This window comes from Rana temporaria, chromosome 6 (assembly GCF_905171775.1).
Source record: "Rana temporaria chromosome 6, aRanTem1.1, whole genome shotgun sequence".
NCBI classification, from domain to species: Eukaryota; Metazoa; Chordata; class Amphibia; order Anura; family Ranidae; genus Rana; species Rana temporaria.
Window position 1 is genome coordinate 2,667,046 of NC_053494.1, and position 14,298 is coordinate 2,681,343.

A 14,298-nucleotide genomic window follows, 5' to 3' on the forward strand; every position below is an offset into this window, starting at 1 on the left:
AGTTCCGAGTCCAGGGGACTTACGACTGGCCGGTACCGGGTCCCCAAAGTTCGGGAGATCAGGCACAAAACGGTGACTCGAGTATAAGCCAAGGGGGACATTTTCAGCACAAAAAAATGTGCTGAAAAACTCGGCTTATACTCGAGTATATATGGTACTAGAAAAATGTGCTACAATACATTAGTATAGTATTTTATGCTGTAGCAATACAGTAAAACCTTGGTTTGAGAGTAACTTGGTTTGAGAATGTTTTGCAAGACATAAAATGAATTTTTACTTGATATACAAGCAATGTCTTGATATACAAGTAGTGTCATGTGACAACTGAGTATAAAAGAGAAGAGAGGCGCCTCTAAGTGTAGCTATATGGTTACATTTAATGAAGGTACAACATTTAAAAATACATTGCTACACTTAGAGGCGCCTCTCTTCTCTTTTATACTCTGGAGCTCCTGCTGGATTTTGCTTCTAATCCCCTTGGGGAGGTCACCATTTGTGGATGGACATTTTATGGTCACACAACCAATCACATCGCTATAATCTTTTTATATGGACTATAAACTGAAGGTCCTTAAATGGTTGTGGAACAAATCATTTGGGTTTCCACTATTTCTTATGGGGAAATTTGCTTTGATATACAAGTGCTTTGGATTACAAGCATTTTTCTGGAACAAATTATGCTCACAATCCAAGTTTTCACTGTATAGAGAATACACAGAGCTTGTGTACTAATTGTGCTCAAAACTTTAGGATTTATACAATTTATTATTTTTACAAATTTAAAATTCAGCAATTACTGTATGTTAAGTAATACATTATACAATCATTACTGGATACTTGAATTCTAGAATGCATTTCCCCAAATGTGTAACAGAAAAAGAAAGTAAGTAGACCCTTAACACAAAAACACAACTATTTAAAAAAGAAAAAAAAAACACCACATGGAATTGATCATTTTGTAATTTAATCCACAGGTCTTCATACAAAATAGCACCAATATTGTGTGAAGACCAACAAATTACAAAACGATCAATTCCACGTGGTGTTGGGACTGTTTATGTGATACACGCACTATTATTATTTATATATTTTTTATTTTAAATAGTTGTGTTTTTGTGTTAAATGCCGTACTTTCTTTTTCTGTTACACATTTGGGGAAATGCATTCTAGAATTCAAGAATTCAGTAATAATTCTAAAATGCATTACTAAACATACAGTAATTGCTGAATTGTAAATTTGTCAAAATAATAAAATGTATAAATCCTAAAGTTTTGTCTACAAACAGTAGAAGATTTAAGAAGATACATGGACATTTGTTTACACACTTTAATTATTATAATTATTATTATTTTGGTTTTCCTTACTTTCTTTTCTTTTCTTTTCCGATTCACAAATCAACTCTGGCTTATTATTATTTTTATTTATTTTTTATATTTTGTTTTTTGTGTTAAGCACCTTACTTTGTTTTTCTGTTATTTTTTTTTTTTTTTTTTTTGACGGTGTGATTAGGGGCAGCTTCACATTTGTATTATTAAAATGTTTTAAAGGAAAGGCAACTTTGGTTATATAATCTCCAAATATGGAAACATCATAAAGTTGAAAAACTCAGGTTCAAAAAAATAAAATAAAAAGAACATGTAGCAAAAGCAATTCTGGTTTAATATTATTATTTATTTATTTTTAAATTTGGGTTTTTGTGCTAAGCGCCTTACTTTCTTACACATTTGGAGAAATGCATTCTAAAATTCAAGAATTAAGAAATGATTCTAAAATGTATTACTAAATATACAGTAATTGCTGAATTGTAAATTTGTCAAAATAATAAAATGTATAAATCCTAAAGTTTTGTCTGCAAACAGTAGAAGATCTTAGAAGATACATCATGGACATTTGTTTACACACTTTAATTATTACTTCTATTATTATTTTTATATATATATATATATATATATATATATATATATATATATATATATATATATATATATATATATATATATATATATATATATATATTGTAATGTTTGGGGGACCAGCTTGATCGCAGGACACAGGCTTTTTAAATCAAAACTAAGGTTTATTAAACTTAAATGGCTTAGCAGCAGCAAAAACAAAGGAAATAACAGTCTCACCGACTTGTACAGCTCAGAACTGCTATCGCAGTTAAAGAGTCCTTGCAGGTAAGTCCTTCAGTAGCAGGCTTTCAGGCAACACACTGCCAAGTCCTTTCACAGCTTTTCATAGCTTTTCATAGCTTCCACAGCTTTCCTTGTCCACCATTCACCATGCATAGACTCTCCTACACTCCTTCACTCTCACCTGCACTTCCTGTCTGCTTTAAACTACTTCCTTGGACAGGTGCATTAACCCTTTCCGTTCCCTTAAAGGCACCACAGTCCAAACAGAGGGGAAATATAACGTCCTTCCAGGACCCAGCCATGGCGTCCTGTACATATCCCCCCCCTGTGCCCCAACGCCAAGGAGGTGGAGGCAACAGTGGAGCTCAAACAATGGACTCGGGAGAGGGCATCTGCATTTTGATGCAGTCTCCCGGGCCTATGCTCCACTATAAACTTAAACTCTTGGAGCGCCAGGAACCACCTGGTAATCCTGGCATTAGTCCCTTTACCTTGCCTCAGCCATGTTAAAGGGGCATGATCAGAAATTAACCTAAATTTCCTCCCCAAGAGGTAATATCTGAGGGACTCCAGAGCCCACTTAATGGCCAGACACTCTCTTTCAATAATAGCGTAGTTTTTCTCCGCTGGTGTCAACTTCCTACTGAGGAAGACTACTGGGTGCTCCTCACCATGAACAACCTGTGATAATACAGCTCCCAATCCTACATCGGAAGCATCAGTTTGGACAATGAACTCTTCAGAAAAATTGGGCGCTATCAAGACAGGGTGTTGGCACAGTGCTGACTTGAGCTCCAAAAAAGCCTTCTCAGCGTTTGCATTCCACTCCACCATGACCGATTTCCGGCCCTTAGTCAGATCGGTCAATGGAGCCGCCAATGTGGCAAAGTTGGGTACGAACCTCCTGTAGTATCCCACCATGCCCAGGAATGCACGTACCTGCTTTTTTGTGAGGGGGCGGGGCCAACTCTTTATAGCCTCTACCTTGCTGACCTGAGGTTTCACCACCCCTCTACCCACAATATAGCCCAGGTATTTCACCTCCTCCATTCCCAAAGCACATTTTTCAGGATTTATTGTAAACCCCTCTTTCCAGAGAGAGTCCAGTACTGCCTGGACTTTGGGCAAGTGTGACTCCCAGTCTCTGCTAAAAATGACTATGTCGTCCAAGTACACTGAGGCATACTCCCGATGAGGTCGTAAAATCCTATCCATTGCTCGCTGGAACGTGGCTGGAGCAGTTTGCAGTCCAAAAGGCATTCTTTTGTACTGAAAACTCCCCTCTGGAGTAGAAAAAGCAGTTTTCTTTTTAGCAGCCTTAGTTAATGGGATTTGCCAATACCCCTTGGTAAGGTCTAACGTTGTGATATACCTAGCTGGACCTAGTCTCTCAATAAGTTCATCTACCCGGGGCATGGGGTAGGCATCAAACCGTGAAACTTCATTAAGCTTCCGGAAATCATTGCAGAATCGCAGAGTCCCGTTGGGCTTTGGTACCAACACAATCGGGCTCGACCACTCACTCTGCGATTCCTCAATGATCTCCAGGTCCAGCATCTTCTTTACTTCCTCTGAAACGGCCTTCCTTTGAGCCTCTGGGATGCGGTAGGGCCTGACAAAAACTTTGACTCCAGGTTCCGTGATAATATCATGCTCTATGATACTAGTTAGCCCTGGCAAGTCTGAAAACTTCTCTTTATTTCTCTGCAAGAACTCCTTTGCCTGCTGACTTTGGTATTTAGATAGGGTATTTGCTACTTGGACACTCTCCACCCCAACCTGTGGCTCAAGCCTTGCACTAGCCAGGGAGGTCACCGGTTCCCTGTCTGTCCAGGGCTTTAACAAGTTGACATGATATATCTGATACGGTTTCCTCTTGCCTGGCTGGTGGACTCTATAATTGACCTCTCCCACTTTTTCCACAACTTCAAAGGGTCCTTGCCACCTGGCTAAGAACTTACTTTCCACAGTGGGAATTAGCACCGCTACTCGATCCCCCACTTGGAAGTGCCTTATTTTAGCAGCCCTGTTATAGACCTGTCGTTGAGCCTCCTGGGCTTTTTGCAAATGCTCTTTGACTAGCGGCATCACGGTTTGGATCCTTTCCTGCATTTGGGAGACATATTCCAGGACACTCTTATGCTGAACAGGTTCACTTTCCCACTCCTCTTTAACCACGTCAAGAAGTCCGCGAGGTCTCCGCCCATATACCAACTCAAAGGGCGAAAAACCCGTGGAGGCCTGGGGCACTTCCCGGATAGCAAACAGGAGAGCTGGTAACAGGCAGTCCCAATCTTTCCCATCCCTTTGTACCACTTTCTTGAGCATAGATTTAAGGGTCTTATTAAAGCGTTCCACCAACCCGTCCGTTTGGGGATGGTAGACCGATGTGCGTAGCTGTTTAATCCGGAACAGCTTACACACATCGGCCATAACCCTTGACATAAACGGGGTACCCTGGTCTGTGAGTATTTCCTTGGGGAAACCAGTCCGTGTAAACATCTGGAATAATTCCCGGGCAATGGCCTTTGAGGAGGTATTCCGCAGGGGTAGCGCCTCAGGATATCGGGTGGCATAGTCAAGAATCACCAATATGTAGGAGTGACCTCGAGCTGACTTTACCAAGGGACCCACTATATCCATGGCTATCCTCTCGAATGGGACCTCAATTATGGGCAGAGGGACCAAAGGGCTCCGAAAATGAGTCACCGGAGCGGTCAACTGACAGGTCGGACAAGAGGTACAGTATCTCTTTACCTCTGCTTTCAGACCTGGCCAGTAAAACCGGTCGGTGATCCGTGCCTCCGTTTTTTCAACTCCCAGGTGTCCCCCTAACACATCGTTATGGGCCAGGTCCAGAACCTTTCGTCTATATTGTTGGGGTACCAACAATTGCTCTACCACATTTTCTCTCTCCTTGGTAACCCGATACAGCAATTCATTATATATTGCAAAGTGTGGCCACCTCTCATTCGCACCTGGCTCTTGGGGAACCCCATTTACTACTACAACTTGTTCCCGTGCATGGGCCAAAGTGGGGTCCTGCATCTGAGCAGTCCCAAATGCCCCCTGGGGAACACCCAAATCCGGCAGCGCAGGGGTAGAGGCCACTTCCTCATCCTCTTCCCCCAGCATTGCCCGAAGTGGGGAAGGCTCCTCCCCCTTAGGGTTTTGATAGGTCTGTGGACCACATATCTTGACATTCTCAATAGTATCAACACTACTTTCATCACCATTAACCCAATCATTAGCATTTTCCTCATCTGGGTCCACATTAACATTTGGCAGTTCAGGGTTATCCCTCTCAGCAGCAGGAACAGGGGGGCTAGTTTCTCCCCAGTCTCTGAACTGTTCTCCTTGTTCCCACAGTTTTGTAAACAATGGACAGTCTCGTCCTATTATAACATCATGCACCAAGTTCTTTACCACCCCCACCTCTTGAGTAACAGTGCCACATGCTGAGGCGATAGACAACGTGATGAGCGGGTACTCTCTAGTGTCCCCGTGAATGCATACCACCCGTAAAGTTTTTCTTACCGGACCGATCTTCCCAATCACTCTAGGATGAACCAGGGTTACCATGCTTCCAGAGTCCAACAAAGCCCGGGCAGGGAGGTGGTTCACTTGGACTTCACACTCAAACTTTTCCTCATCCCGGTCGAGGTGTGTGGTGCACACTTTATGGGCACAAAAAGACCCCCTCCGAAGAACCCCGCATTCCATGGGCTCCTCTTGCAGTGGGCAGTGTGTCCGGGTATGACCCCAGGAATGACATCGCCAACATTGTACATCCCCTCCTCTCCGAACAGGAACAGAACGCTGAGGAGGTACCGGGAGTGACTCTTGGCCTTCCGGGGTGTTTGTCCCAGGGCTCCTTGGAACATCCTTTCGAAGGGCAGCAGTTGGTCGAACAGGCCGTGGCAGACTGGGCCCTATGCGCTTGGTAGGTCCGAGCAGGTCCTCCACCACTGTATATCGTTCCACCATCTCAACAAGGAGGTTTGCTGTTTTGGGGTCTCCATGGCTGACCCACCGTTGAAGGTCATCTGGCAGGGACCTCAGGTATCGGTCCAGCACGACCAGCTCCACGATTTGGGGGCCAGACAACACCTCAGGCTGCAGCCATTTTTTTACTAGTTGCACTAGGTCGTGCATTTGAGACCGGGGTGGCCGATCTGGATGATATTTCCATTGGTGTACACGTTGGGCCCGAACGGCCGTAGTCACCCCCAGACGAGCCAGAATTTCTGCCTTTAACTTTTGATAGTCTTTAGCATCATCTGGTGGCAGGTCAAAGTAGGCTTTTTGAGGATCTCCAGTGAGAAAAGGAGCAATGAGGCCGGCCCACTGGTCCTGAGACCATCCTTCTCTCTCCGCTGTCCTCTCAAATGTAGCAAGAAATGCCTCTACATCATCGCTCAGGGATAATTTCTGTAGAAAATGGCTTGCCCTCACAGTCACCTGGTTGCCAGGGGCAACAGCCGCTTGTTCCCGAACCTGAGCCAGCTGCTGCACTGCTTCCTTTAAAGCCGTCACCTGAGCCTGCATAACCCCTTGCTGCGTCGCTTGCTGGGCCGCCAACAGGCGAGTATTTTCTTGCTGCAGAGCCAGCGCCTCTTTGTGGTAAGTTTGTTGTGCTTCCAGCTGGGCTGCTAAGCGCTGATTAGCTTCCTCATTGCGAGTCTGCGCTTGCATGTTAGCCAAGGTCAGCTGTTTAATTAGCTCCTCCATTGCTTCAATTTTCAATGTTTGTGCAGCTTTAACCCAGGACATAAATTCAATGTACTGTCTCTTTAAATGTCAGTTCAATATAAAGTCCAATGCAAAAAGAAAAAAAGTTTTTTTTTTTTTTTCTCTTCTTATGCCTGTTATTCTGTCCTGCCCGCATTCGAACACCAGTGTAATGTTTGGGGGACCAGCTTGATCGCAGGACACAGGCTTTTTAAATCAAAACTAAGGTTTATTAAACTTAAATGGCTTAGCAGCAGCAAAAACAAAGGAAATAACAGTCTCACCGACTTGTACAGCTCAGAACTGCTATCGCAGTTAAAGAGTCCTTGCAGGTAAGTCCTTCAGTAGCAGGCTTTCAGGCAACACACTGCCAAGTCCTTTCACAGCTTTTCATAGCTTTTCATAGCTTCCACAGCTTTCCTTGTCCACCATTCACCATGCATAGACTCTCCTACACTCCTTCACTCTCACCTGCACTTCCTGTCTGCTTTAAACTACTTCCTTGGACAGGTGCATTAACCCTTTCCGTTCCCTTAAAGGCACCACAGTCCAAACAGAGGGGAAATATAACGTCCTTCCAGGACCCAGCCATGGCGTCCTGTACAATATATATATATATATATATATATATATATATATATATATATAAAATATTTTTTTTTGTGTTAAGCACCTTACTTTCTTTTTCTGTTATTTTTTTTTTTGACGGTGTGATTAGGAGCAGCTTCACATTTGTATTATTACATTTTTTTAAAGTAAAGGCAACTTTGGTTATATAATCTCCAAATGTGTAAACATCATAAAATTGAAAGATTCAGGTGCACAAATAAAAAAAGAACATTTAGCAAAAGCTGACTGATTGCAATAAACTCAATTAACCCGACTCACAAATCAATTCTGGTTTATTCTTATTTTTTTATTTTATTTTTAGATTTGGGTTTTTGTGTTAAGCGCCTTACTTTCTTTTTTCTGTTGAAGGTGTGATTAGGAGCAGCTTCACATTTATGTTATTAACTTATTTTAAAAGGAAGGCGACTTTGGTTATATAATCTTTTGACAAATTTACAATTCAGCAATTACTGTATGTTTAGTAATACATTTTACAATCATTACTGAATTCTTGAAATCTAGAATGCATTTCCCCAAATGTGTAACATAAAAAGAAAGTAAGGCGCTTAACACAAAAACACAACTATTTAAAAAAAAAAAATATTATTATTATTATTATTTTTTTATATTTTGGTTTTTGTGTTAAGCACCTTACTTTCTTTTTCTGTTATTTTTTTTTTTTTGACGGTGTGATTAGGAGCAGCTTCACATTTATATTATCAACATTTTTTAACAGAAAGGCAACTTTGGCTATATAATCTCCAAGGGCCAGATCCACGTACTTTAGCGCATCTATCCGTCCGGCGTATCGTATCTCTGATACACTACGCCGTAACTTACATCGTATTTTCTGTATCCTGAAAGAATTTGCGCCGTAAGTTATGGTGGCGTAGTGTAACTTTGTCGGCGTAAGGGCGCGCAATTCAAATGGATGTGATGGGGGCGTGTTTTATGTTAATACGTCTTGACCCGACGTGAATGACATTTTTTTTTTAACGGCGCATGCGCCGTCCGTGGGGGTATCCCAGTGCGCATGCTCCAAATTAACCCGCAACAAGCCAATGCTTTCGACGTGAACGTAATTCTACGCAAAGCCCTATTCGCGAACGACTTACGCAAACGACGTAAAATTTTCAAAATTCAACGCGGGAACAACGTTCATACTTAACATTGGATACGCCTCATATAGCAGGGGTAACTTTACGATGAAAAAAGCCTAACGGAAACGACGTAAAAAAATGCGCCGGCTGGACGTACATTTGTGGATTTGCGTATCTAGCTAATTTGCATACTCGACACGGAAATCTACGGAAGCGCCACCTAGCGGCCAACGTAAATATGCATCTTAGATCCGACGGCGTACTAAGAGGTACGCCAGTCGGATCTAGCCCAGCTTCAGGCGTATCTTGTTTTGTGGATACAAAACAAAGATACGCCGGAGCAACCTAGCAGTTACGCAGCGTATCAATAGATACGCCAGAGTAACTGCTTCGTGGATCTGGCCCCAAATGTGTAAACATTATAAAATTGAAGAATTCAGGTGCAAAAAAAAAAAAGAACATGTAGCAAAAGCTGACTGATGGAGATGGAGATGACTTAATTCTGCAATGTACGAACCCTTCTGCACATACACATAGTATGTCGGATGTCCTCCTTATATCTCGGGTTGCCAATAATCAGAAGAACAGACTGGACCGGGGTGAAGGCGAACTTCACAACTTGAAAGAAATCTTCATAGTGTGATATGGAATCCTTTAAGCAATAAGCAGCAATCACTAAGAAATACAGCAAAAAATAAAATGCCAAAAGCTGGACCATTGTCTCCACCACTCTTTGTACTTTCATGTCGGCGGTGCTGCCGGAGGGGGTGACGTTCCTTCCTTTCCTACAGATATGAAGGATGAGGGACATGGCCGTTTGAGCTGTGATGACCACTGAAATCAGCAATGACACAAACGCACCGATATATGAAATAGTCCTTCCCGGGTGAGAAATATCTTCTAATATGTTGAATGAATAGGCGGATGAGACGTTGGCTGATTCTTGGGGAGGGACATTCGTCATTTCGCTGAGGAAGCTGCCACCGAGACACACGGCTTCAATGACCAGAATCATCCATGGGATTAGGACTTCGATCTTCTTCCTCAACAGGGACAGGATGGAAGACTTTAACTGGGTGATTTTAATGAAATAAAAGAAGCACAAGCACGTGGTCAACCAGGAGCAAGAAGTCATTCCATAAAACACCAAGGCGTTGATGGTGACCATGATGTAGATGTCCAGTTTGAGGGAAAAATATGATGCGGAAGTCAAAGTAAACACCATTGCTGATACACAGATATTGGAGCAGCTCAGAGAGAATATTATCTTATCTCCGGTTCTCATACTTTGTCCTTTAAAGACATCTTTTAGGATTGTAAATACAATGTGGAGACTAGCAAATATCCCAATACATACTTCTAAGATGATTAAAGTGAAAACAATCCCAGCCCCCGGATCCATGGCGAGGTGATGACCTTTCTTTAGAAGTTCTTCAAACCAAAGAGATCTTTTTACTGATGATCCTCCAGAGCGTCTCTCTCCTCTATGGTATCCTCAGACCTTCACTGAAGGGACCGGCTATCCCTCTGACACCACTGAAGACTGAGAAACTGCATCTATCTAATACTTTCCATATATTCAAACTCTTGGTATTTGCTCAGCTGTTTTACAGGCAAATAACATATTCAGTGTGCATTGTCAGTGTTAGAGCTGTTTCTAAACATTGTATTCTTCTACTGATCCTCACTTTACATACAATGTGCCATTCATAGGTGTGCACAGCCTATTGCATTAGGGTGTGCACCTCAAACATATATGTGGGTGTGCATGTGTCAGTAGGACAGTAGACGGTCTCAGTAGGGCAGTGGACAGTCTCAGTAGGGCAGAGGATGGTCTCAGTAGGGCAGTGGACAGTGTCAGTAGAGCAGTGGATAGTGTCAGTAGGGCAGTGGACGGTGTCAGTAGAGCAGTGGACAGTCTCAGTAGGGCAGTGGACGGTCTTAGTAGGGCAGTGAACGGTGTCATTAGGGCAGTGGATGGTCTCAGTAGGGCAGAAGACAATCTCAGTAGGGCAGTGGACAGTCTCAGTAGGGCAGTGGATGGTCTCAGTAGGGCAGTGGACGGTCTCAGTAGGCCAGTGGATGGTGTCAGTAGGGCAGAGGACAGTCTCAGTAGGGCAGTGGACAGTCTCAGTAGGGCAGTGGATTGTCTCAGTAGGGCAAAAGATAGTCTCAGTAGGGCAGTGGATGGTGTCAGTAGGGCAGAGGATGGTCTCAGTAGGGCAGAGGACGGTCTCAGTAGGCCAGTGGACGGTCTTAGTAGGGCAGTGAACGGTGTCAGTAGGGCAGTGGGCGGTCTCAGTAGGGCAGAAGACAGTCTCAGTAGGGCAGTGGATGGTGTCAGTAGGGCAGAGGACGGTCTCAGTAGGGCAGTGGACAGTCTCAGTAGGGCAGTGGATGGTCTCAGTAGGGCAAAAGACAGTCTCAGTAAGGCAGTGGATGGTGTCAGTAGGGCAGAGGATGGTCTCAGTAGGGCAGAGGACGGTCTCAGTAGGGCAGTGGACAGTCTCAGTAGGGCAGTGGATGGTCTCAGTAGGGCAGAAGACAGTCTCAGTAGGGCAGTGGATGGTGTCAGTAGGGCAGAGGATGGTCTCAGTAGGGCAGAGGACGGTCTCATTAGGGCAGTGGACAGTCTCAGTAGGGCAGTGGATGGTCTCAGTAGGGCAGTGGACGGTCTCAGTAGGGCAGGGGATGGTCTCAGTAGGGCAGTGGACGGTCTCAGTAGGGCAGAGGATGGTCTCAGTAGGGCAGTGGATGGTCTCAGTAGGGCAGTGGATGGTCTCAGTAGGGCAGTGGATGGTGTCAGTAGGGCAGTGGACGGTCTCAGTAGGGCAGTGGACAGTCTCAGTAGGGCAGAGGATGGTCTCAGTAGAGCAGAGGATGGTGTCAGTAGAGCAGTGGATGGTCTCAGTAGGGCAGTGGACAGGGGGAGGGGGGGCAATGGGGGAGAAAAGAAGGGAACCCAAAAAAGGGGGGTGATAAGAAAGGTAAAGGAGGGGGGAGAAGAAAGGAAAAGGGGGGAGGGGGGAGAAAGAAAAGGGGGGGAGGAGAGGAAGGAGGGGGGAGGTTGGGAGGAAAGGGGAACAAGGGGATTAAAAGGTAGAGAGGGGGAAGGAAAGAAAGTGGAGACACCTAAACCAACACCCATAGGCCAAAATAACCTATGCTCTTAACACCAGATAGTGAGATAGGGAATGGTGATATTACATAAGGAGGTTAAGAATTCTTACCAAGGCTGATAACAGCTCTTGATTGGGGCATAAAAAAATTGCACCAATTGCCATTTTATTAACTAGGGTGTCTGCTAAAAAAAAATATATATATATAATGTTTTGAGGATTATAAATAATTTCTAGCAAACATTACTGACTTGTAAACAAAACGTGCCTGAAAAAGCCTGGTCTTCAAGTTGGTAATATCAACAAAGGTATCATCCTGTCAATCTTCATCTTCCTCCATAAGTGGAATCTGGACTGGAATTTAAGGGTTTTTATAAAATAGATGAAGCACAGAGCAGCTGTGAGCCAAGAGCCGCACTACAGTCATGCTGCTAATAGCCAGATAGCTTAAAACACTTGAGATGGGAGGAGTGGCGGTGCGTCCATAAAGGGAGAACGGGCGCCGCCCCTCTCTCTCACCAATAGATAGATTCATACATTGCATTAATAGATCTATGGTCGCTGCTGACACCCCCTATTCAGGTGCCTGCCCCTTTTCGGGTCCCCGGGGCTCCTGAATTACAGCGGGGGGGGGGTATTTTTTGGAAGCACCTGATTAGAGCCGTAGGCTCTAATAGGAGTCCAAAAAGGTGAACAGCGGGCGACATGCTGTGCGTTCGCTGTTCACTCAGGGTTGTGAATGAATCTCTTTCCTAACACTGTACCGCCTCTCAGCCATTCAGGTGCTCGGGTCTGATACCTGTCACCTGATTGGCTGAAATGACAGGCACTGTGATTGGATGCCGCCTATCAGGCGTCCAATCATAGCAGAGGATGGGAGAAGACTTTGAGGAGCGAGGAGTGTGGAGGACCATGACCCGCTGCCCCACCGAGACAGGTAAGAGCCGGGCAGGCGGGGATGCACACTGCCGGCAATTGATGGGCACAGTGTCAGCAAATGATGGGCACAGTAGTGGCAATTGATGGGCACACTGCCGGGAATTGATAGGCACAGTGTCAGCAAATGATGGGCACAGTAGCAGCAATTGATGGGAACACTGGCAGCATTTGATGGGCACAGTAGCAGCAATTGGTGGGCACAGTAGCGGCAATTGGTGGGCACAGTAGCGGCAATTGATGAGCACACTGGCAGCAATTAATGGGCACAGAGTCAGCAATTGATGGGCACAGTGTCAGAAATTGATTGTCACGCTGGCAGCAATTGATGGGCACAGTAGCGGCAATTGATGGGCACAGTAGCAGCATTTGATGGGCACAGTAGTGACAATTGATGGGCACAGTATCTGCATTTGATGGCACAGTGGCGGCAATTGATGGGCACAGTAGCAGCATTTGATGGGCACAGTAGTGACAATTGATGGGCACAGTATCTGCATTTGATGGCACAGTGGCTGCAATTGTTTGTTTGTTTTTTCTGTTTGTTTGCACCCCCCTTAAAATTTTGAGCACCAGCCACCACTGGATGGGAGTTACATTGAACGATGGCCAAAATACTCATATCAGAAGGTGTACAGACAGGGAAATTGTGTAGCGCAGGGTGAAAACATTCAAAGCAATAAGGATAATGTTGCATGTTGCCATATTTGTTTACAAAAAAAACAAGAGGCCTGTTTTTTGTCCATCAGACTTTGTGGGAAGTAGACTGTGGCCAGCAGGAGTGGAAATTTTCCTATCATCAGTGGGAATGAACATCACATTGGGTATTGGGTGGAGGAACAGTGCCCCATCTTGGTGTCAGTTAGAGGAACAGTGCCCCATCATTGGTATAAATGGGAGGTATAGTGCCCCATCATTGGTATCAGTGGGAGGAATAGTGCCCCATTGTAACTGGCAATAGGAGAAATAATGCCCCATTGTCAGTTGGCAGAATAGTGCCTCACATCAGTAGGAGGAATAGAGCTCTAAGGGCCATATGAAGGCAAACAAAGGGCCACATACACCCCCCCCCACCCAGAGTATGGAGACTACTGCATTAAAGCCAGGAAAGGTGAGAGAAAATCATATAAAAGGTATTACAACACAAGCCAACAATGGCCTCCAATGCCAGGACACTGTAAAAAAAACACAAACTCGAATGTCTTTGAGGTGTCTCAGAATTTTGTGTGATTTTTGTGTATCCTTCAAAGAGAGTAGAGGAAGAGGTGCTCATGGATCCAATAACTGTGGTGTTGGCCACATCCCTGGGCAACATATAACAAAAGATAGTATACCCCCTGGGTGGGACTACAACGCCATAGTCCCCCCCCCCCCGGGACTCCTCTGAATGCTTTAGGTCCATTGAGACCGTAAAGGGGAATTGATTTATGACAAGTTCTTGGAATTGGGCAGGACGCTACTCGGCTGGATAAATACCAGCAGGTCCTGGGCACCTCTAATTTCCGCTCCTCTGGCAGTGAGGGTTGTTTTGACGCTACTCCACCCTCATATAACTTTTGGACTGAACCTGAACTAATCTAAGGGGACCCACACCCAGTCCACTACATGGTTTGAATTACAACTTGCACTACTCTGCTCCCGTGGCCCCTGATGACGGTTTGTTA

At 44.6% G+C, this 14,298-nt stretch overlaps 1 protein-coding gene across 1 annotated transcript; it reads right to left on the minus strand.

Moving 5' to 3' along the window:
* Positions 1-9,075: 9,075 nt before the first annotated feature.
* On the minus strand, positions 9,076-9,981 carry LOC120942804 (taste receptor type 2 member 40-like). The gene has a single exon (XM_040355730.1). The coding sequence runs from the start codon at positions 9,979-9,981 to the stop codon at positions 9,076-9,078; it is 906 nt and encodes a 301-aa protein (XP_040211664.1).
* Positions 9,982-14,298: the final 4,317 nt, after the last annotated feature.

Bases quoted from the DNA above. Each gene is read 5' to 3' on its own strand.
- LOC120942804 (XM_040355730.1), bottom strand. From the start codon at position 9,981: ATGGATCCGGGGGCTGGGATTGTTTTCACTTTAATCATCTTAGAAGTA.